The sequence below is a fragment of the Callorhinus ursinus genome, unplaced genomic scaffold (assembly GCF_003265705.2).
Source record: "Callorhinus ursinus isolate GAN/ISIS: 27379988/994484 unplaced genomic scaffold, GSC_fseal_2.0 scaffold20, whole genome shotgun sequence".
In the NCBI taxonomy this organism is placed as follows: Eukaryota; Metazoa; Chordata; class Mammalia; order Carnivora; family Otariidae; genus Callorhinus; species Callorhinus ursinus.
In genome coordinates, this window is record NW_027397082.1 from 18,685,242 (window position 1) to 18,708,811 (window position 23,570).

At 50.2% G+C, this 23,570-nt stretch overlaps 1 protein-coding gene across 5 annotated transcripts in view; it reads left to right on the forward strand.

Moving 5' to 3' along the window:
* Positions 1–23,570, forward strand: part of FBXW4 (F-box and WD repeat domain containing 4) — an 81,013-nt gene that overhangs the window by 22,161 nt on the left and 35,282 nt on the right. For all 5 annotated transcript variants that reach the window (XM_025880417.2, XM_025880420.2, XM_025880414.2 and 2 more), the window contains exons 4-5: positions 3–135; positions 5,234–5,328. In XM_025880417.2, the coding sequence (XP_025736202.2) occupies positions 3–135; positions 5,234–5,328 (228 nt within the window). The remainder of the gene's footprint in view (positions 1–2; positions 136–5,233; positions 5,329–23,570) is intronic.

The following is a 23,570-nucleotide window of genomic DNA, read 5'->3' on the forward strand; positions in this document are numbered from 1 at the left end:
AGAGATGGGAAGATTGGCGTTCATAAGATTCATAGCACCTTCACTGTCAAGTACTCGGCTCATGAACAGGAGGTGAACTGTGTGGATTGCAGAGGGGGCATCATTGTGAGTGGCTCTAGGGACAGGACGGCCAAGGTGAGTGGTCTCCTCCTTACGTATGGTTATTCCCTCTGTCTATAGGGAGTGGGGTGGGAGGGGGTGGGCAGGCCTTGAGCCTTGGGATTGGCTCCTCGAGGGCGCTGGGTGGGGGCGGGAGGGGACGACACGATAAAGGACTCACTTATGTGCCTCAGGCATGCAGTTTGCGGTGCCAGACTATGTCCCTGCCAGCTGGCCTGAGAAAGGAGTGGACAGTGGCTGGGAAGCTTGCCACTCACTTGAAATGTGGCGTGAACTCAAAAACAGAGGGCCTGGCCAGCTTTTCCTCCCTGCGCTGAATTTCCTCAAGTTTGTGGGCTGAGTTCTGACCCCAATATTTTATTTTAAAATCTCCCTCCTTTTGCTTGCTCTCTGTTTAGGGAGGTTAATTTTTCACCACCGTGTTTATAAGCAATCAGGCTGATAATTAAAATGTGTTTTTACTGCTTCTCTGGAGAGTGATGTGGTCAGCAAGCAGTAGAAAGACAAGGAGGGAAAGGCGTTTTGGTGCGTCATTGCCAAACTGCCTGGGCTACAGTCAGTCATCTGCCAACAGAATGAGGCCGATAAGTAGTGTGACCCCTGCTTTAGGGACTCTGCTCATCCACGTTTGAGTCAAACAGGCCTCTACCCATGAGACAGAGAAGAATGTCTTTCTCCCTGCCTGTGTCCAGCAGCCCTGGGCGGGGCCCGCACACACCTGGTCCTTTGGGGCTGCTGTGGGAACTTCGCTGACAATTCAGTCGAGGTGCAGGAAGCCCGATAGCATCTTACTTGCCTGTTTCCCGGCATCTGGAGACTTCATAGTGCCAACAGGAGCAAAATGCCTCTTCGTGTCAGCAAATTGGCTGCTAAGACACCTAGGGAGGGTCTCCGGAGAGGGAAGTTGCAGTTTTTACTCATTAACTTTTCCGACTCCATGTACCCTCTGGTGATTATTCCTTCATATAAAAATGCCACCAGTTTATTTATTTATTTATTTATTTTAAAGATTTTATTTATTTATTTGAGAGAGAGAGAGAATGAGAGATACAGAGCACGAGAAGGAAGAGGGTCAGAGGGAGAAGCAGACTCCCCGCTGAGCGGGGAGCCCGATGCGGGACTCGATCCCGGGACTCCAGGATCATGACCTGAGCCGAAGGTAGTCGCTTAACCAACTGAGCCACCCAGGCACCCTAAAATGCCACCAATTTATATAAAAAGGGCAACATATGTTCCTTTTTACTTCTGGAAGTTTCTCCTCCTTTTGCTCTTTTATTCCTTACACTTTGTGTTCTGTCAGAGACATGCACACTAGCACAGGAAGCCTGAGAAAAGCCCAGAAAAATCTTTGGAACCAACTTGGAAACTAAATTTCCTATTGCCTGTTTCCTGTTTCCCCTACCCTATACTTACTTCAGGTTTCTGACTGGTCACTGTTCTTGTACCATCCCTTGCAAACAAACTGGCCTTAACCTGCTGTACTCCTCAGAAACAATTTGCATAGAAATCTTTTTGCCATGTGACCCCTAAAAATATTCCCATCTCCTTCTGGCATCTTCCTGTCATGGCTTCAAGGCTCCCCTGGCCCCTCCTTTTCAGTGACATCCCTTTCTTCTATCCTCTTCTCTGTGGTCTGACACCCAGAGCAGTATAAAACTAAGCTTTTTGACCAAAGGTAGCAATTCAGGGGGATGGACTGCTTGTAGTCAAAGGATAGTAATCCCAATATTTGGGATATTGGGTTAGTTTCATGTTTTAAGTACCGACTCAACCCTATTTGGTGGATTCAGTTTTTTTTAAGCATTAAAGTAGGTACTTTCTAATTATAAAATTGTCACCGCAGTTCATCCTGTTTCCTTTGAGGATTTCTTTTAAGTCAGTGACAGAATCCCCTCCCCACCCCCGCCCCGGTTCTTCAACTCCAGAAAGCTGGCCTGCTGTTTTGGGGCTCCCCAGTGACCTCCAGGCCAGCTCATCGTTGCAGATTTCTGGATGCTGCTGCTGCTCCCTCTCCGTTGCTGTCTTTGCCTCTAGCTGCCTTCGTCTTCCTGACCTGTCTCTACATTACCCAGCGCTAGTCTTGTATAACCAGCCCTCCATTTCTTTTTGGTGGCGTCTGCAGTCCCATAGCTGCTTCTGTAGGCTTCTAATACACCCCAGCCTACATGAGAACTTAGTCATGTTTGCCTGTAAACATCTATAGCCAGTTTGTTGGGAGTTCCCCCAAATACGTACTGTGTTTTAGGAAAGAGATTTGTTTTACTGGGGTGAAAGGAACTAAAACATTTTCTTTGTAAGACGTCTGAGTTAGAGACTGCTCAGGGAGCCTTCTTCCCCGCGCCCTCCCACCCCCCGCCCCTTTCAAACTTACCGTGACTTAGTTTGGATTGCCCCTCCATCCTGATATGTGATAGGAATGTAGGAATGTTCTCAGTGGGACTGGGCTGGTCCTGACCATTCTTTCCTTGTCTCCCTTAGTTCTCTATTCTTCCATTTATTCTTAAAAGTACCTACTATATGCAAGGCATGGTGTATAAGGCACTGGGGCTCTTCAAAGGTGAGGAAGAGCCAGCCTCTCTTCTTGAGGCGAGCTCAGACATGCCTGCCGTGGCTCTGAAGCTGATGAGAAGTGGCTGGGACTGTGAAGTGTGTAAGGCTCTAGGGAGAGGGCCAGAAAGTTCAGAGGGTGGAGAGATCACATCTGGCTTGAAAGGGGAGACTTTATGAAGGAAGGAACATTTGAACTTGTTTTTTTCTTCTTTTAGTTATTTTTCAATGCAGAGGTTTGCTTGTTTATATATAAGTAACCAGGCACGATGCTAAGCACCTTACAATTGTTCGTTTTCTCCTTTAGGAGAATTGTTTCCCCACATAATTATGCTCATAATATATTTTGGATATCCAATATACCCTACTGTATCTACTTTATTTTATAAGGTTTTCTATTATTATTACATATTATTATTAAGTGTCATCTTCAATGGCTTAATGAGTAATAAGACCCGCCATTATTGAATGCTGGATATCTGCCAGATGCTGGGTTTCTGTGTTTGGTGCTTTATGCATTTCTTGACTTTTCTGCAGCCCTCAGAAGATAGGTATTATTTCCCATTGTACATATGAAGAAACTGAGGCTAAGAAGTCCTGAAACATCCTTAAGATCAGAGATAATAAATAACAACTGGGTTCAGACCCACATGTGTCTGACTCCAAAGCCCACGCCTGCCTTATCTGCTCTTCTGGGAATATTTTTACCATATAGGTTTCTCTTCGTTTTAGAATTATCTTTGGGTAGAATCTTCAGCAATAGAATGACTGGGTGTGAGGCTTTGGTCATTTTAAGAGTCTTGATACATATCGTCAACTGCTCTTTGAAAGGACTATATAAATGTCCACTTCTACTGAGTTATATCTTTTCCAGGGATGGGTTTGTTTTGGATTTGACCGCTGAGGGTGAAGGTGTGATCAGCATGTTGTTGTCACCTCCCCTCCCTCAGGCGTCATGACACTCGGGTTCCTGCTAGGGCAGCACTTCCCCAACGTCATGCTCAGCACCGGCAGCAAGCCTCCTGAGCCCCTCCTGGAGACCGGACACCTTGTCCTGTGGTTTGCACAGTGTCAGAATCCACCAGCCCCTTCCGTGGGGGGCACTGGTGAGTTCAGGACTGGAGCTGGCCCCATAGATTTTATAATCAGAGGCCTTAGTGTCGCCTCACCCTCCAACCTGCCTCCTAGAGAGTTGGCATCTGAGAAAAGGCAAACCTCTCCTCTGGGCTGGGACTGTGTGAAAGAAGACATTAGAAGTGCACCTAGTTACAGGCAAAGTGGCCTGGCTGTAGATCCAGAAGGGTAAGCCAGAATCCTGGCACTCCAGGAAAGTTGTGGTATTTACCTTTGTTTTCTGCCCCTCCTTGTTCAGGATCTTCTTGTTAAGTTTATTTTCTTTTCCTTATATTGGAAGGAACTCACACCCTCCTCCCCCTGTCATGCATACACAAAATCTTAAAACACTTTATCCTTTTATAGGGAAGACATGTCATGTGACCCTAAGAAGGCAAGACCACCCCCACTCCGTCACCTGCCCCTTAAACTCAAGGAATGTCTCCTGAAAGTTCTTCCATCTAAGGTCCTGACTGGCTTTTGTGTGTTCCCCCTTATAGCACTGCAGGGACCTTGAGAGGTCAGTGAGCCATCTGGCAGCCTCAGGATCCCTCCTTGGCCACTGTCTGGGACAGCCCTGTACATTCGAGGCTTCCTTTCTGTTTGGGTAGAGGCTTATTTCCCTGAGTGTGTCATCTGGGGTTGGGTGAGGTGAGGGGGGCCTTGTGCTTAATGGGAGATTTCTAAATGCCCTGGCCACTGAGGGCTCCCTGAGTGTTGATTAGAGCTAAGCCCGGAGTGGCTGCTAATGTACATTCCTGACTGATAGGGACCAGATAACGTGCTTCAAGCAATATTTTTAACCTGTAGAAGATATGGAAGCTTAAAAGAGTTAAGCTTTTCTGCTACTTCTGCTGACACTAGGTGCTAAATTCCCTGCTGACATGAATAGCACTGGATCCTGGGCACTATCAACAAACAAACAACAACACACCACCTTCGTGCTTTGAAGCCGCTCTTCTTCTTCCATTCTCTCCTTCCCTTGTGTCTTTCTTTTTACTCCTCTCTCTTAATTCTGCTCTAATTCCATCTTTGTGCCCCCATACTGGGCCTTGATCATCCTCCTCCCTACCGCCCAAAGAAAAATCTGGTTGAGAGATAGGAAAAAGGAAAACCCACAAACACAAGGAAGTTACTAAGAGAGGTGAGTTCCACCTGCTCACCCTGCTGAGTCAAGGCTCAGCTGAAGAGTGTGGAGCTTCTGATTCCCTGATACAAGATTGGGTGGTGAAGAAGGGCTTTCAGGTGGATGTTAAGGAGGGTGGTTCGGACTGGGAGTCAGGTGGGTGAGCCAGAGGCTGGGGAGGCTCCTTTGCTCATTCTCTGAGCTCGGCATATGCAGGACAGAAAGGAGTCTCCGTTCCCCCCCCCCGCCCCCCACCTCCCCGGGACACTCACCCCGCATCTCAGTCCCAGGCAGTGCCAACGAGAGTGTCTCTTCTCCTGTTTCCAGGTTTGGCCTTTGGCCTCAGGTCGGCTGGGGCAGTGCTTACACACCATCCAGACTGAAGACAGAGTCTGGTCCATTGCTATCAGCCCAGTACTAAGGTAAGGGAGACGTTTTGGGGTATGGTTTTGTCCTGTATAATAATGCTTTTATTTTCTGAGGTTGGGTGGGCTAGGAAATCTTCCCCCTGTATATTCTAGGTTGCTTTGAGCCTGTCTTCTGGAGATTTTGAAAATCCTCCAGAGGCTTGAGGTCTGTGGCTCACTTCATATATGTGTGGGGTAGAGACAGCATTCCAGAGGTTAACTTCCTAGGCATCTACTCCAGAAATATGAGGGGAAAAAATACTATTAAAATGTGACTGACACCAGCTGTTACAAGAGTGCCCCTTCTGGAACCTATGCTCTCCGGGGTTACTTCCAAAGCAGAGGCCTGTTAGCACCCCGGGGAAGTTACTGCACCGGCCATCCTGCTCTCACAACCCACATCTGGTTTGTTCCCCCTTGGAAAATGTCTTCTGGAGTATCCCTTACAGACCTGAGTCATCAGGAGAGGCGTGGGGCCCATGTCCAACTGGGGACAGGTATGTGGCGTAGAGTGATAATTGTAGCAGAAGTGCCAAATTTTTGATGGCAGCTTTACTTTACTCTTTGGCCTCTTTTTCTCTAGCTTTACCAGTAAACGAGTGAGCTCTGCATCCTGATTTCTGCTTTCTAGGCTTTCTTGAACCAAGGCAGAGCCTCTCTCCTCCCCAGCAGGGTACAGAGACTCTCTCCTGCACCTGCTCTATCAGAGTGTTTGTTTTTCTAGGGTCTTCCCTCACTTCTTTCATCCCTCACTCCTCACCTAAGTGATCAGTGGGCAAGCTGTAGGGCTGCCACCCTCCAACACGGGGTTTAAGTCAGTCACTAGTTTTACGAGAGAGTTGACTCCCCCCCCCCCCAACTCAGCCCCCTTCAGCCTCCCTCTCCTCACCCCATGGAGCCTGTACCCCTCCTGCCCCCTTCTACAACTCCCTTTAAAATTTTTTTCTTTCTAAAGAATTAGAGCCGATTAGCCACGTCATTAATTCTTCAATTTGACGGCTGATATAGCAGGACCTGAAACACATTGCTGACCCCAGAGAATGGAGACCCCGTTCCTTAGCATATTGACGATGGGAGAAGTTAATTAAAATTCCACAGAGCGGAGGTGTCGGCTAACCTATAAACCTGTCGCTGTTCAGAACAAATCATTCTAGCAATCCTAGGAAAGAGGGAAGGAAAGACCAGCAGGGAGTAGAGAGGCCTAAGTGTGTGGGAGCGGACGGTGGAGAACACAGCCATCAGACACGGTCCCCTCTGCAGTGTTTTTTCACTGCTGCCCCTTTTAAAGCCCGTTGGCCAAGCTTGGGGGTCTGTGGGCTGGATGTGTGTAAGGATTGAAGGAAGGCAAAACAGCCTGTGGGAGGTGGCAGGTGGGCTGGTGACTATCCAATGGACATCTGCTGGCTTCAGGAGACTGGGATGGGCTGGGATGGGGCCGGTAGTAGAGGGAAGCTCTTCAGGGCTGGAGATTTAGGCCAAAGGACATGGCCAGCTTCAACTAGCACCCCATCCCTTGCTCCAGCCACCTCTCTGGAATGTGTCAGGCTACCCCGTAACAGAATAGAGCATGACAACTGTTGAAGATAGTTCCAGTAAAAGAGGTTGAGGTCAGAGTCTGCCTCGGCATTAAGAAGCATTTTAGAACACAGTAAACTGGGTTTTGTTTTGGCCACAACTTGCAGACTGGCTTTGAGGAAGGACCTAGCTTTCTGACAGTACCAGTACTAGTCAACAGTGGCCACAATACGTGTGTATTAGTCATTTGCCCTGTGCCAGACCCTTTGCTAAGTCCTTGATGTGCCTCATTTTCGGTGAAAACCTGGGTCTTTTGTTCTCATTCTCCTTCAGAGTCTCCTTGTCCTCTTGGCGTATTTCCTTGGCCCTAAATGACTCTCTCAGTCACTGTCGACTGGCTTTTCAGCTCCTGAACCACAGTTGTTTGAGATGACCTTTTCCCCAGCTCGACAGATGATGTTGTGGACTCTTTGGAAATAGTTTGCATTGGGGATCCTGGCTTTACTAGATGGCTGCAGTGGATGCTGCTGCTCTCTCCGCCGTTTTCTCTCTTACCCTGAAATGTCCTGGGCTAGGGCGGTTTCATCCCATTATTAGATCCATTTCTTCCCTCCGTGTCCATGAATTTGAACCTGTCCATGAATGCTTCCATTTTTCCAATCTGGGGAGACCCTGCCTCCTGGCCTCAGGGTCTGTTCTGGAAGACTGTGGTTCTGCTTTGCCACCATCAGCAGGGTGGCCTCAGGTAAGTCATTCCCTTCTCCGCGCCTATTTCCTCAATTTTTCAATGTGGATACTGCTTCCTTTATAGACCTCTCTAGATGATTGTGAAGATAACCTGAGATAATAAGAAAGTACTCGGCAGGGAAGCCTGAGTGGCTCAGTCACTTGAGCGTCTGCCTTCAGCTCGGGTCATGATCCGAGGGTCTTGGGATCGAGCCCGACATCGGGCTCCTCACTCAGCGGGGAGCCTGCTTGTGTGTGCCTGCTCTCTTTCTCTCTCTCTGGCAAATAAATAAATAAAATCTTAAAAAGAAAATACTTGGCAAAGCTAAAAGGGATATCTTATCATGTCAAACAGAATCTCTCCTCTCCTGGGTGGCATTTGTTCAGAGGCTTTCGTTGCTCTCATGTCTCCAGCTTGGCTGGGGGCTTCTCCTGTCCCTCCTGGAGCTACGCTGCTTGTCTGCAGTCTTCTTGAGATGCGGGACCCTCAGCAGGAATCTCTCCTCCCCCGCCCCGCCCCATGTGTTCCTGCCCTCGCTGGCTGTCTTTTCTTTCCCTCCCTGCCACCTACCCTGTTGAGTACGGTCATCGGTGTGCGTGTGTTCACTACTGGCACGTGGCCGTGAACCCCTCACAAAGAACGTGACGGGGGGGTGGGCAGCAGCTACCCTCTGGGGCCGGTATTCCTGGTTGACTCGATGACTTCCCGGTCTCTCAGTGCTCCCTCATCCCTTTGGAAGGATCCTGAATGGGTAGAAGACCTGCTACATCCCTTTTCTTAATTAATCTTTCTTCCATTGAAAACAATTTGTCAGAGCTCTGCATCGTATTTATCTATGATGCTGGGGCTTTGCTGCCTTCCTTTCTTAGGTGTGTGCTTAGACACTTGTAAGAAACATGAAACCTCAAGCCTCAGGCTTTATTTGAGGGACTTGTGACTGGGGAAAGCCAGTATTCTGTCCTGTGTCCAAATGTCACCTTTCCTTCCTCCCGTGACCTTGAGTTCTCGATTGGTAAACAGCTGTGGAGGGTGATATTTAATACCAGATCTGGGCTTAGAGCGGTGTTTAGGTGCTCGAAACCACAGAAGGAAAACCAGTAGTCTCCACAGGAGGGTGGCAGACAAGGACCTTTTTCTCTACTTCTTGTGTGCCCTCCTGCCCATCTTCTTGCCCTGACACCAGGGATCCTGTTTTTAAGATTCCTGACTTACTGGTGAAGCCCTCCTTCCAGAGAGGGGGCCTGGCCTGGAGTTGTTTGTTGAGGGAAAGGAGGGCAGGCTGAGATGGAAGAGAGAGGAGCTGTGGGAGGCTCACCTGGGGCATAAGGGCGTATGTCCTTGTGTGTGTGCTTGTGTAGCTCACATACAAGCTCCTGAGGTCACGTTGGATTCCGAGCACTTTTCCAGGAGTAACACAGAAAAGCAGAATTTTTAAAATGTGCAATAAGTTGTATTGCCATTTAAAAACTATTTCCAGCTGAATAACTTTAGCAAATAAGCGTGAGGAAATAAGGAACTGCTAAACACTCCTTCCTTCCCTCGACTTTCCATCTCTTCCCTTCCTTCCTCCTCCCCGCTCCCCAAGTATTGACCGAATCCTTGGTAGATGGCGGCTCCTGTGAGGATTTTACTCTGGGGTGAGGTGAGATGGGCGTGTAACTGTAATGGCTGCCAGGTGATACTAAGTGCCCGAAACTCCGCCCTCTCCAGCAGAGGGAGAGTGAGGCTCGGGGAAGACCGACGCAGGGCACGCGTGGTGTGGGACAGAAGAGGTGGCTGTTTGAGCTCAGGTCTCTAGCCTAGAGCCGTGTCCTGTGGTGCTGAGTGACGACCACGAGGCAGGCCCCAGGGCACAGCTGTGCCTTCATCCACCAGCATGATGGACAATAGCTGTGGCCCTTGAAAGGCTCCTGGGGCCTGAGGAACATTCTCTCTTCCTAGAGGCCCGAGTTGAGGTGGAGGGGTCGGAGGGGTCAGGGAGAGCACTACACGCCTGAGGCCTGGGCTCACTCAGGCGGCCGAATGCTTGCACCATCCGGGGAGTGTGAATGCTTATCCATCTTTGGTTTGCAGGGGGGTGGGGGCCTGGGGCCCTGGGGGGTGAAATGAATGCGGAGACCCACTTGCCCTATTCGCCTGCTAGGGGAAGAGTGAGGAGGCCACAGCTCCTCCTTCCTCTGCAGACACCATATTTATTGCCCTGTGCTCAGCAGACTCCTTTCTCCATCTCCGAACAACACTTGCTATCGAGTGAGTGAGTGTGGTCAGAAAGGCTTCCCAGGACACTTGGGTTTTAATCCCTTCTCTCTTGTTTCTGTCATTAGGGAAATATATGAGTGGTATAGGTGTAGAAAATTGACTTAGCTGTGTTATTAAATATACAATATAATTTTGTGTAACTTTGCTTACTGTGGTGGCCTGTTTGTTCTTGGGAGGAATAGTCCAAATCTGCATGAAATGTACCGATTCAAATTTGTAAAGTGAGTTGTGGCCTCTGGGGGGTTTTGATGGAGGAGCTGCTCCTGCTTGCTTCAATTCTCCCAGAGGTGAGGGAGAGTCTGGAAGGAAAGCAGTCACTGTGTACTGTTTGGGGAGGGGGTGGGTTTCTGGGGAGAGCAGGGTGTTTGTTCCAGTGGCTACAGGGTTTACTGTGTGGTGTGTGTGTGGTAAACGCATATTCACCAGCCTGTTGAAATACACCTTTCTTTAGTGAAAGGTAATTGCATCTGGAGTTTTCTCTGACAGAAAGGTTTGAAAGATTGGAAAAAGAGACAGCCAACTTTCAGTTTGGATTCTTTTGGTTCCCAGTGGCTCAGCAGTCCTGTAGCCCTGGACTGCATAACTCTGAGCTTTTAGGGGAAAATGAGTCGAAAGTAACAGTTGTGCCTCTGAGTTTTGCTCTTTCTGGTTGGTGATGAGGAGCTGGGCTGTGAAAAGGAACGCTAACCTCGATAACCTGAGGAGAGACTCTGATGGCTGACTTTGTCGTGTTTATGTTGTGGCTTGGCCTGTGGCCAACTCGGTCTCTCTGTCCTGCCTTCCCAGGGCCGGGGCAGAGGGAAGCTTCCTCTGGGGCCAATCTAGGGAAAGGAGACCTTCCCTAAGCAAGGAGTGGCTCGGTGTCCTCCTTTGCCAGGCTACAGAGCACACAGGACGGAGCCTCCTGCGTGTGGTGGTCCTGGATGAGACAGTCAGAGGCGCAAAGACACCGAGGAGAGGCCAGGGGCGGGCATGGCTAGAAGAGGGGGCATGACACCTGGAGAAAGATGGAGCTCTTGGTAGTGCTAGATGGGCCTCCTGGTCCAGCCTGAAATGACTGTAAATTGGAAAAGGATCAGTGTAGGGATACAACCGAGACAGAGCCTGGTCCTGCTGAACCTCAGTGCAGTGCCCGGGAGTTCCCTGCCTGCGCTAAGCCAAGCCTCTCCAGCGGGTACACGTGTATCCATCGTAGCAAAGATGAGATGCCACAGGGGTGGGTTTCACTTCCTCAAGACCCTGGATTTCTGCCACTGCCCAGGGCGGGATGGGCACAGGGAGGCTCATGTGCTGAGCTGCTGGCCTAAGACCAGCAACCCAGCCAGCTCTGGCTGGCCCAGAACCCATTTGTGGGAGCCACTTCTTCCCTGGCCAGCAAGGTTGGCTCCGTGGTCAAGAGCGGACTTAAATAAAACATCACAAATAGAAGCAGAAGCTGCTGCAGAAGATAGGGTACTGCAGCTGCATTCATACCCTGAGACCCTGCCTCTCCTGACAGGGAGACGTGGCCATCCCTCAGTCTTGGTCACATTCTTTTTCTCTCCATCTCCACATGGCTGTCTGTCTGTCTCCCTGCCCTTCTCTCCCCACCTCTGTGTCTTGATACTTAAGCAGTGTTACGTGCTAGACCCTGGGGAAGCCACCGTGAACTAGACAGGGTCGTGTGACGGGGACCATTCCAACGGGTAATACGGTGTGCTGAGTTCCCAGCCGGGGGAATAGCGCACTGGAGGGACTGGCCTGCCGCCCGCTCTCCTGCCGCCTGCCCCTCCTGGCTCCAGTCCCTGCCTTCCAGCGGCAGGCGGTTTCTTCTCTCCCCTCCTCAGGAAGAGAGCACGTCCTTTCTCTGCCGGACCCTGACTTTTCTGGGTGGTGTGTGCAGTGTGCCTGTGTTTGTCCACCTTTGATCACTGTTCTGCCAACACATAATTTAGCAATCCACATCCCCAGGTGGAAGCATGGAGTTAATGTTAAAATTAGTTGATGGGTTTTTTTATACACACACACACACACACACACACACACACACACACACACTCTAAACTTCAGTGGGTGATGAGGCAGAGAGGGAGGCGGGAGGGCGAAGGGGAGCCATAAATTCTGGGCCTGGTGTAGCTGTTCTCTGAGCAGCCGGGAAGCCTCTGATGTCTCCACAGCACTTTCATTAACATTTAAATTAAGGGTTTGTTTTCCAGTCTGTTTTATAGGCAGGGACCTTTCATGGCCTGTCACATGCACTCCCCCCCCCCCCAGCACTGTGTAATTGTAGCCACTGCTCTCTCCTCACCAGGTTGCAGCTGGAGTTCAAAGGGAATTCCTGGAGCTGGAGCTCTGGAGGTACAAGGTGTAACGGTCAGGATGTGGGTGTTCCCTCTAACACGAAGGTGCTGTGTAGGAGCCCTTTCTCCTCTCCTCTGCTCTTTCAAGGGACACACACTCCAATCTGACTCTGACCCCTTCCCACCCTTCCTTCCCTGGGGCCATGGAACATGTGGGAAAGGCTGCATCCAGGAGTGCCTGCTCCTTGTATCACAAGTGAGGACCTGGGACAGATGGTTCTAACATACAGATCTTCATGCTTATCTTCCTCCTTTTGATTTTTTTTTTTTTTTGAGCCTCAAGAATACTTCTTCCTACTCTCAGAGAAACAACAATATAAAAGAGATTGCCATCTGAGAAGAATTTATAATAGGGCCCTTTGGTCCTGAAAAGTGCTTTCTAGCATCGACAGATATGTGTACACACACCGTACATAGTTGCTCGCTCTGGGGTACACATGTTTGAAATAGCTTACTGATCTAAGAGCTCATTTGAGACCTGTTCTCTGGCATTCAGAGGAAGCTCTTCTGTGCCCTCACAGGGAGAATGGTTTCTAAGGTTCCTTTCATAAGGCATACCTGGCAGCATTTGGCGGTGTTTTGAAAAAGACATCCCTGCTCTGGTCTCTATCCTCCCCATCAGCATCCTGTTGATGTGTAGATGACAAGAATGTGTCCCAAACACCCCAAAGCATCTCATTAGTTCATAGCCTCAGGGCTGAGTTCACCCACTGCTGGTCTCCAGCTAGAGTGCCCCTCTGGACAGTGAAGAGAGGAGCATTGGTGCCTTTCTCTCTTTCTGTCCAGAGGCCGAGAATTTTCTTTCTCTCGGAGCCCTGACTTTACTGCTTGAGTTGCCGTAACCTTCCTCCTTTCTCCATGAATCCACGCAAGCCATCCGTGACTTATCTGCAGGACTCAAGGCGGCTGAGTGTCCTGCTGTCCTGCTCCAGGTAGCCTAGTCAACAGGTGGCCACCCTCACGCCCCGGAGTCCTGCCTGAGAGGAGTGCGGGAGTTGCTGGGGCGACCCCCGTGCAGGTGCTGCTGGGCTCGGATTGCAGCCTGGTGTCCAGGCCCCTTCTGGTGGTGATTAATCTGGGACACGGGCCGACAGAGGCCCAGCCAGGGCAGCTTTGGTCCCTCACTGTGAAGACCTTTGGCTCGGATGCTGAGCTGATCTCTGTAGCCTGCTTCGGCTTGAGTTTGATCTGTCAAGGCTAAAGAGGAACCTGATGGCGGGGCGGAAACTTCTAGCCCTGTCTGACTTACGGCACTGATCCGTTCCAGTGGCTCTGTCATGATAATACTCATATATTTAAGAAGATTTCCCCACCTGTTCACTGTAACACTCAGATCCGTCAAAAGAGGCATCCTCATGAAATATCTGTGATTTTAGTTTCTTGGGGCAATGGAACTCACACTTGCAAGTGGACTGGGGGTGGGGTAGGGTTTGTACTGGGCCCAAGTGAATAAGGCAATGATGAGATGTGGCTGGGTCAGTAGCATGTGTATGTTTGTGCATTCGGGGGTAATGTCAGGGGTGGAAGGGTCCCCCCCAGCCTCCTGCTGTGAGTAGCTGGCTCTTGGGCCATTTGGGACAGATTTTGGTACTTCAGTTTGGAGTCAAGTCTTAAGTTCCTTGTTTTCATTTCAAACCAAGTTTTTTGAAAAGGTGTCCCTCTCTCCCCCACCACCTTTGCGTTTCCCAGAGTCCTGGTCCCTGGGCTCTCCAGCTGGCAGTCCACAGTGTCGGAGCTCAGGGCAGTCACACATGGCCCTGCTGGGTCATGGGCTTAAGACCCAAAATGGGATTTCTGCTGCCCATGACCGTTTCTGGGTGTGAGTGAGTTCCATTATTATAGTAGTTCCGTTTGGGAGGTTAGGAGCTGGGGACCTAAGAGCTGGGACAAGAAAAATAGACCCCGTCGGCAGCAGTGGAATAGGTTGACCATAGGGGAACTGTCTGTAAAGACGCTCAGAAAGCCTGTGTTGACTCTGAATTTTGCTGTGCTGACTAGGGCTTCTCCATAGGATGATGGTAAAGGACGCTTTATGCCTCAGCAAGCTGACCACCGTGTTCTCTTCCTTCAGACCGATTCTAAAAGAACCCTGGCTGTGTGGCTTGGACATCTGCTAATCCTGTGCCTCTCTAGCAGTTTCTTGAACAGGACTCTTTCGAAGTTTCCAGATTTTAACCTTAGCGGGGGGGTGTGTGTGTGTTATTTCCTGTCTTGTGTGAGTTCCCTTGCCTGTATGCTGCGGATGAAACCTTTCTGCCTCGGGAGTGCCCTACCAAGCTGATTACCCAAGATCCTTGCCCCCTTCCCTCCTTGCTTCTTTCTCTGGCTAGGGCGTTTTCAGAGGGGCTAGTTTGTGACCTAGTCTGTAGTACCCTGTCCAATTGGCTTGGCTCAGACAGAAGGTGCTGGCAAGACAGGGAAGAGTGGAGGAAGGAGGAGGGAGGGGGGGTATGTGCATGCAGAAGCCATGGTAATTGCAAAGGGAATATTAGTCCAAGAACTGCTGGCCCAGGAAATTGCTTTCTGCAGAAGCTTTCCTTTTTCATAGTTTGCAATGCAAATTTAAAACATGAATAGTGCACAAAAAAGTAAAGGAGGGGGGCAGATGGAGTGCCAGTTGCGATGTGATAACCTCCAAAATCTTGAGCAGGGTCCTGATTTGCAAAAGAGAATTTCAAGTCATGGGGGAGAACCTTTTAGGAGATTAAAATAATTATAAATCATATTTTGCTGTAAGCCCCCCCCCACACACACACATAGACACTTATATCTTTTCTATGTTCTTTTTTTTTTTTTTTAAGATTTTATTTATTTATTTGACATTCTGAGAGAGACAGTGAGAGAGGGAACACAAGCAGGGGAAGTGGGGGAGGGAGAGGCAGACTCCCCGCTGAGCAGGGAGCCTGATGCGGGGCTCGATCATGACCTGAGCCGAAGGCAGACGCTTAACGACTGAGCCACCCACGTGCCCCTCTTTTCCATGTTCTTGTGTTCAGACTTGTCTCTGGCCCTGCTCAGCTTACACTGCTGTCTCCACCTCTGCTTCTTCCTACAGCAAATCCATAATCCAGCTTCTAGAACAATGGTCATGTGCTCATGGTATAATATTTGATCCTCACAGCAGGTTGGACAGCGGCCCCATCTAAAGTTGGTGCCCTTCAGTGTGTGCCCTGGCCCTGGGGACTGGAGCCTTGTCGGTGTGCAGGCTGAAGAACCCGTGTCTTGAAGGCAGGAGCTTGCCCACCTGGAGAAGGCATTAAAGCCAAGGCTCTCATCCTCTGCTTTCTCTGACCCTCTCCACACTGTGGGTAGACTTGATGAAGTCTAACGTGGGGTTACTGGGTTTTTTTTCCTCTGATTTCCCATGCTTCATCTGCCACATCTAGAGAGCACATGTGGCTTTCTGCTTCCAGGCTGCAGACACTTGATGTCTGGTTGCTTCTGGATGCTCTGGTGATGTTGGAGGTGGGGACAGGCAGGGATGACTACTACTTGCATGACGCTGGCAGAGCAACCTGTTGGTCCGGTGAGAAGCTTGAGACTGGCTTTTTTCTAGGAGCTGAGCTAGACAGGAAGATACGAAGACAGGCCAGAGGCAAGAGCTTTTCAAGTGCAAGTGTGCCCCAGTGTAGAGCGGCTGTGGGGTTGCTTCCATCCCGTTCTGTGCGGCTCTGCTGCATGTGTGACAAACGCTGGCTGAACAGATAGGGAAGGGAAAGCTGAGCGGTGTGGGGTCAAGTGAAATGTATGTACCCTTTCTGCCTGTGGCCACCAGGAGTCTTCCTTCTTCCTTCTTCACTGGGGAATTTGGAGAGAGAGATTAGCTCGAGACTTGCCCTGGGTGAGTCCTGTGGTGCCTGGGCCAAACTCTGGAGTCTCAGGAGCACACTCCCCCTATAGGATGCTTCCAGATTCAGTCGGCCACTGCTTATTAGCACATGCTTCTCACTCTGAACTTGCTGCACCATGGCCTTCAGGGACTGCAGAGAGAGTTCGGCTCGGAGCATGTGACCCTCCTGCGGCTGTCTCCTGAGGCCTCTCCTGTAGGGTGTTTCTCTTTCTCCTGTTACTTTCTCCCTGTCGTGGCCGTAGCTTTCGCTGTCATGGCCAAGCCTGGGCCTCTTTTCTCTGAATAAGTCAGTGAGTGGACTGGGGCCCTACAGTGAAGGACCCAAGAGAAGGGTCAGCTGGATGTGGGGTGCGATCTGTAACATTTGGCCAAGAGAGAGGGACGCGTGGCTTAATGTGTTCACGACACCCTACTCTTGCGGCCATCTTGACTCTTACTAGTATCCAGGATGAGCTGTGGTTGAGAAGCAAAACAAAAAATTAGCAGGAAAACAAATACAGATTATTCAAAGGGTTCTTCCACTTGTTAGAGGTCTGTGGCCAGGAAAATCCTTTGCAGGCCGGTAAGGGTGGATCCAGGAATAAGAGGGAAAGTTAGAGTTTTAAAATTTCATTAGTTTGGCAGTGAGTACCCAAATAAAAACATGAAAACCTTTTGACACATAAATTCCACATCTAGGAATTTATCCTAAGACAACAACCAGACAAGTGTGCAAGATGCATGCATAAAGACTTACATTAAGAACACATAAATATCCAGTAATAGGGGTCTGGCCAAATATTTTATGGTATGTTCACCTGGTAGAAGCCCAGCTGGCCACTGAAAGGATGATGAGACCTGTATTTATTGACTCCTAAAAGATGTCCTAGTCTATTATTAAATGAAAAAAAAAAAAAAGGTCACAAAATAGTATAATAGTTATTTGACTATCTCTTCAGAGTTATTTATTAGGGGATTTCTGTTGACCTTTCCCGTTTTTTTTGTTTGGTTTTTTTTTGTATTTAAATGTTTTTGTAATGAGCACAAACATAAAGGGCATTTAAATATCCATTTCAGCACTGGGCAACTATAGAAAGAATCCGTCCTTTTTTCTTTACATAGTTATTTAAATTAAGGTTGCACAGACCTACATTTAGCTTTTTTTTTTTAAATAGTTGTATGAAAGTATAATTTACATACCATAAAATTTGCCCATTTTAAGAGACAGTTTAAGTATATGATTCCATGATTTTCGGTCAATTTAGAGAGTTGTACAACCATCACCACAATTCAGTTTAGAATATTTCTGTCACCCTGAAAAAGTCCTTCTTTACTTTTACAGCATTAAACTTGGTTTCATGCTTGGGACCTCTTGTGGGGAAAGAAATTAGCTAAAATATTGGAATTTTTTAAAAAGGTAATGTAAACTCAGAACTGTTTTTCCGTGTGATGTATGTCTGAGTGCCTGCCTTATGGCTCTTTTGAGAATGCTGCTATGTGCAATGTCACATGGGGAGTATGAAGCCCAAGAGACAGTTTTTACTTACCCAGGAGCTTGTAGTCCCGTTGGGAAAATAGGGCATGTACTCAGACAACAATTCATCCCAGTCTGTGTAGAGTGTAGATGTATAGAGTGTGAGTGCCATCAACTCCCGGGGTTCTTGACAAGAAATCGGAGGAAAACAGTAGCCTTTTAGTGAAATTGGGCGGGGGGCACTTTCTGGGTGACATGGAATTTGAAGTGGGACTTAAGGGTGGCTCTATTTACATTGTAGGAGGGAACTTGAGGCCCGGGGACCAGAGGAGCAAAGGCCTGGTAAGGGATGGGGAAGCTCATTTGTAAATCTGGGGGTTCACAGGAGACCAATTTGGCTGGCTGGGGTGGAGAGCTTATGTAAGGAGTGGTGGGCAGTGAGGCCGGAGGAGACATTTGGGGCAGGGTTTCGGAGGCTTTGAGGAGCAGTTGGGCTTTAACCTGAGGATGGCAGGGGCCCTTTGGAAGATTTGTGACCAGATTGAATCAGTTACAGGATTAATATGGCTGCCCAGTATATAGGGTGCCTTGGAGGGGGAGGGACTGAGGCCATTGGGATATTTTTCCAGAAGTTTGGTTTGTGAGCAATAAGGGCCTGGGCTCCCAGGGAGAGTGGGAAGACGGCCCCGGATTTAGGAATAACTTGGTGGTCACGGCTGCACGTGACAGGGCAGGAGGGGACCCACATGAGTTCTTCCCTGAGCCTGAGAACTGAAGGGGGCCTGGTTTTGACCAAGCCAAGTTCTGTCCCCAACCTGTTGGTTTGAGGCAGTAATGGGACAGTCAGGTAGCTGTGACCAGTGACAGCCAGGGATGATGGCCTGGAGCTCAGTCATGGCATGGAGACAACAGCTGAAGTACCATGAGGGATTCACACCAAGGGAAAGCGCAGAGAAATCAAGCCAGCCGGGCAAGGGGAAACCAAGAGGCCAAAGGTACCATCGGAAAGGCAGGAAAGCTAGGAGCTGGGGGAGAGAGGCGCATCCAGTGAGAGTCGACGGTGGACAACTTACATAAATTAATATATCCTCCCCATTCTACGGGACACATAGGCTAGATATGGTAAAAATGTATAACCTTGATATCGATGCACGGAGATTTGCAAGCGTTTTATTCTCCTTGCTTGATCTAAGCATTTCGTACTTTCCAAACTACAGTAAATTCCAAGTTTTGCTTTCTCTCAAGTTCTTTCCGTGGCTCTTGTTCTCTTCTCCCTTCTTCCCTATGGTGGTTTCCCTTGAGGGCGGCCTATTCGGGCTTGGTAATTTTTCCCTCAGTTTGGTTTTAGAGGGTCAGCCAGCTGAGCTAGAGGTGCTAAGTGACAAAGTGAGGGAGTGTCCTTTCTGGTTTTCTCCTGTGTTGTTTGCTCCGTGCATGATGGTGTTTGGGGCAAAGTGAGAGGCCGACTGAGGGGAAAGTGAAAAGCCAACTGACCACTTCACCGTTTGGAGCAATTTGGCATAAGAGCCACAGGGGCTGCCCAGGTCCTGGGCTTGCTTGGGCGACTATGCCTGTCTGAAATCTTTCTTTAAAGGGAATTAAATAGAAACTTTCAAATCCTCCTCAGGTTCTTCGGGGTAGTAATTCCATGGGGCTTGTCATTTGTGTTTGAAGCTGCTGGTGAGGAGGGCGGAGTGAGGAGAAGCGAGGGGGTGGAGCTGGGAAGCAGAGAAGGAATCAGAGAGAGAAATTTTATTGAGGGAGAGTTTGCTGGGTTTATGGGAGGGAATCTCTCCCCTCCTCCCCATTCGGATTTGAAAGGGCCGGTGAATCTTTGATTAGGTGCAGGTCAAAAGAATTTACACATTGTGACCTTAATAACTAGAGGTGATTGGCAGGCGGGCTGTGGGGAGGGGGCCGCGGGTCCCTTTCATCTCACTTAGCACAGAGGAGAGACAATGGGCCCGCCGATTTTCCTTGTTGTCCCTTGTTTGAAAAGGTCTGGTGTCTCTACTAGGTACCTGTGACATGGGGGTCTTGATTGGGGTCTCATAAAGGCCCCTGTCAGTATGTCCAAAGGCCAAGAGTACAAAAGCAAGCAGTGGGTGGGGGTCTCAGCTGACCACTGAAGAAGGGAGGGGAGGGCCCGGGAGGCAGTGGAGGGAGAAGCAACCCCCGATGGGAGCCCTTATAGAAGGAGGAGAGGAGGGGGGCAGAGAAGGGCCATTTTTGTCCCTAACTCATCAAGCACATCTGCAGAATTGTCCAGGCTGCTGCCTCCCGGTTTCAAAAGAAAAAAATGATCGTTTGATAAACCGTCCCCGATTCACCACTTTCTCACAAGGGTGGGAGACCCAGCCCTGACCTCTGTATGATTTCACATCAGGACCAGGCTTTCTTTCCCCCACCCCCAAATTGCTAGAGAAACTTTGAAATGTATCCTGTGGCTTTCTCCCTTCTTCAAGCCCCCCACCCCCGTTTCCCACCCTCTCCACCCCACTGGCCTCTGTTTTCTCCCTGGGCGCTCCGGAGTGTAGGCGAGTAATTAGTCCCCTCTTTCTGGGGCACAATGAAGCCAGGGTGTTTGGCGGGCCCCTTCCCACCGCTTACAGAGCCGGGGGCCTGGGGGGAAGGACCAGGTGGTATGTGCAGTGTGTTCCAGGCCTGTACAATCGCTGGGGCACAGGGCCGGGGGCTGAGGGACCAGTGTGCTCCTGCTTCTCGAAGGAATGTGCAGAGGCGCATGCATTCATGGTCCCCACACAATGCTTGCATTTTTTCTAGCGGAGGCATCTTCCCAGTGAAAAGGCTGCCCAGCCCGGAGCCCAGACGGGAGCTTGCCACCACGACGGCGTTCTTTCCCACCCTGCGCTTAGTGGCTTGGAGCTAACATGGGAGACCAACAGGCCGCGTCTCCCGAGAGCCCGATCTTTGTATCCGATGTGTGCTCCCCCTCTGCCCTGTCAGTTTTGTGTGTTCACGGAGTGTTGATTTTAATGCGGGCCTGTGTTGGGCTGAGAGGCCAGGCTGGGGGGCCTTGGGTCTTTGTCTTGCAGGGCCTCTTCTTCTTGGAGGGTCTTCGGCCCTGGAGGCAAGTGGCAGATTTGAGAGGTAGGGTGAGATGCCAACTCTGGCTGGCAGAGGGTTCCCCCCATGCATGCGTCTGTCACAGACCACCGTGGGGTGCCTAGAAAGCCAGAGCACCTTGGGATGCTCCGGCACACGCTTGCTTGCCCACCCCCCTTGAGGGGGGCAGTTCCTTCTACTGTGTAGGGCTGCCAGCTTGAAATGAGTTACACCCTCCTTGTGACTGAGTCTGGCAGAAGCACAGATTGTGAGCCTTGGGGAGTCAGGGCAGGGCCTTGTCTGCAGGGGTTTGGGGAGGTGGGGGCAGGCAGGAGGGGCGCGGGAAGGCCCAAGTCTGCTGTAGACGACTACCCAGCAATTGGCAAGGGTCAGAAGAGAATAAGACCAGACAGAGAAGAGGCCAGCGTCTGGGAGAACGTTGGCAAATTGCACATGCTCCTCTCCAGCACTTGAGGGAAGAGTCCCTTAGAACGTTGGGACAGATAAGAGGTGTGTTCCCCAGTAAGGAGAACTACGGCCCCTCACAGGTACAGCCACTGGGGACTGTCCAACGGGAAGTCTTCTGTCTTTACCATTCATCTCTCTGCGTCAGGAGTTGGGGGAAAGGGTCTTTACCCATTCTGAGCCCCTGGTCTTGCCGAGAGAGAAGATGTGTATGCGTGCCTCTAGGAGGGGGAGACTGGGAGCATCAGCCTTGATGTGGCCTGCTCTACTCCTGGGGAGGGGGAAACTCAGGGATCCCTCTGAGTCAGGGAGCCAATGCGTGAGGACCTGCCCGCCCACCACCATGGGCAGGCCTTGGCCCGGGCATCTGGTGTGGTGCTAGAGGCCTTCGGCTGAGGAGTGCAGTGTTTAGAAAGGGACCGTGTCCTTACTTCCATACGGATCAGAAGGCAGAGATGTGGGCTGGCCCCTGAGATGAGGTGGCCCTGGGGAGGCATCCCGCCAAGGTTCCCCAAGCACAGCGTCTCCTCTGTGCTGCTGTTGGCGCCCTTCAGACTGTCTCGGGGACTGGTGCCAGCGCCACTGCCGGCCTGACGAGGGGGAAGCAGCTGGAACGCCAGGGCCTGCGAGGGGCCTGAGTCCCAGAGGGGCCCACCAGCAAGGAGCAGCTCCTACTTTGGGCCACTGCAGGGCAGAGAACATTTCCTTCTTTGAGAAATAGGCACTCCCGGCAATACCTGCCCCCTCCCTTTTTCCTTTTACTGTTCTTTTCCCTTAACTTTTCCAAATGCTCTTTCTCCCCTCCCTTCTCTTCCATTTTGTGGACAGCTCGTAAGGAGCCTAAAAGAGACACAGCTTATGTGTATGGATGTGATAATGGAGGGAGGGGTGTCAGGGATGGTCAGGTGGGGGCACCAAGGTTGTCAAAAACACCGTCATGTCCTCTCCCTACCTCCTTGGGCTGTCCTGCCAGCGCCTTGCTCAGAGGGCACAACACATCACAACCTTTTAAATGCAAACTTGATGGAGGAAAGAGGTAGAAATGTGGAAACGAATTAGATCTAGCTATAGGGGGTGTTCAGCAGGAGAAAATGAGCATTTCTTGCTAACTGGAGTGCAGGGCATTTCATTATTAAGCTTCATTACAAGGGGGAAGAGTGCAGTCTGCCTCTCTGGGGATCCTCGGGCTGTTTTTCTCCCTTCAGAAGTACAGTTGTGTTTAGGTTGGGGGAAGAGGCGGGAATTGCTCTTGGTAACTTCACGGAGCACCCAGGGATTTAAAGCCAAGTTTGGAGCAAGGTAGGAGAGAGAGGTGGACAGTGGGAGGGTGCTTAGAGGCCTCCCTCATTCTGTGACAATAAGGAAGTGAAAAAGCCCTGGTGAACGTGGGGACCTCACCTCTGGAACTAAGACTGAGGAATTTGGAATGTTAAGAAAAACGTCGATTAGAAACCCTGCCTTCCTGGGAGACCTGATATCTGACTATTTTGACTTTTGAATTCAAAGTCCAAAATGGTGGAATTCAGATGCAGTGCAGTGGTCTGACACAGCTGTTCTAGGGTGCACAGGACCTTGTCCTTTGGGGCCAGGGAAGGGCTGGGGTGTGCTGCCTTCAACTGGGCCTGGTGGGATGCATGTTAACTTCCGTCTGGGCCGAAGGGCGGCTTGGTCCTGTCCGTGGAAGATGATGTGAATCAGTCAGGTGAGCTTGGCTTTACAGTTCTGACTCCTTTTCCTGCTGCTGCTGCTGCCCCAGGGCTCTTGTCCAAAGTATAATCCATCCCAAGAGAATTCTGATCTGGAGTGCTTGCTCAAAGAAGTGACTTGTTTAGGTTTTGCCTAGTCATTTGGATTATCTGGTGTTCAGTGTTCTCAGGGAAGCTGAGAGAAGATACATCTTGTCATGGGAGAGTTTCCTCCCATGGCCGTGGTACCAGGTGCAGGGGTACAAAATCTCATTTAGAATCCGTGCTTGTTGTGACTTCATCAAAGTCCTGGAGGTTTTGCTTTCTCCCAAACTATCCTTGCTTTTACCACAAGTCTCTGCTTCACTTAGCCTCCCTGAGGACTTCATCAGTACACAGACTGTCTTCTGGGGCTGGTAGACCTAATTCCTAATGGAGGCCTAAGTCCCTTCGTTCAGTGGCCTGGGACTTCCCCGGTGATTGGGTGAACCTGGGACTTAGGAGCTCACCTATAGGAGGTGCTGTTTCCTCCCCCACCCCCACTTCCCTCCATTTCTGCCCCCACCCAAAGAGGAAAAGTATCCCTCTGCACTTCCCACTTCCCAGAGAAGAGGAGACTCAGATCAATGATCTGAGGAGCTGAGTGATAGGTAGCCAGCACTGCTTTTTGATTTGCAGGGCGAAGGATCTCAGCCTTTGCATTCCCGGCTCTGTGTGTATCTGTCCCCTGTCTCGGAGCCCATGCATCTGAAAGTGTGTGTCAGGGTAGCAAGAAGATTCCTTGGTCTCCAGGGGGCCCCCCCACCCCCACCCCAAACAAGAGCTCTTCTGAGATGATACACGTGGGTTCCTCTGCCTTTCGCTTTCCTGACTTGTGTTGATGTCCCTGCTTCTCCTG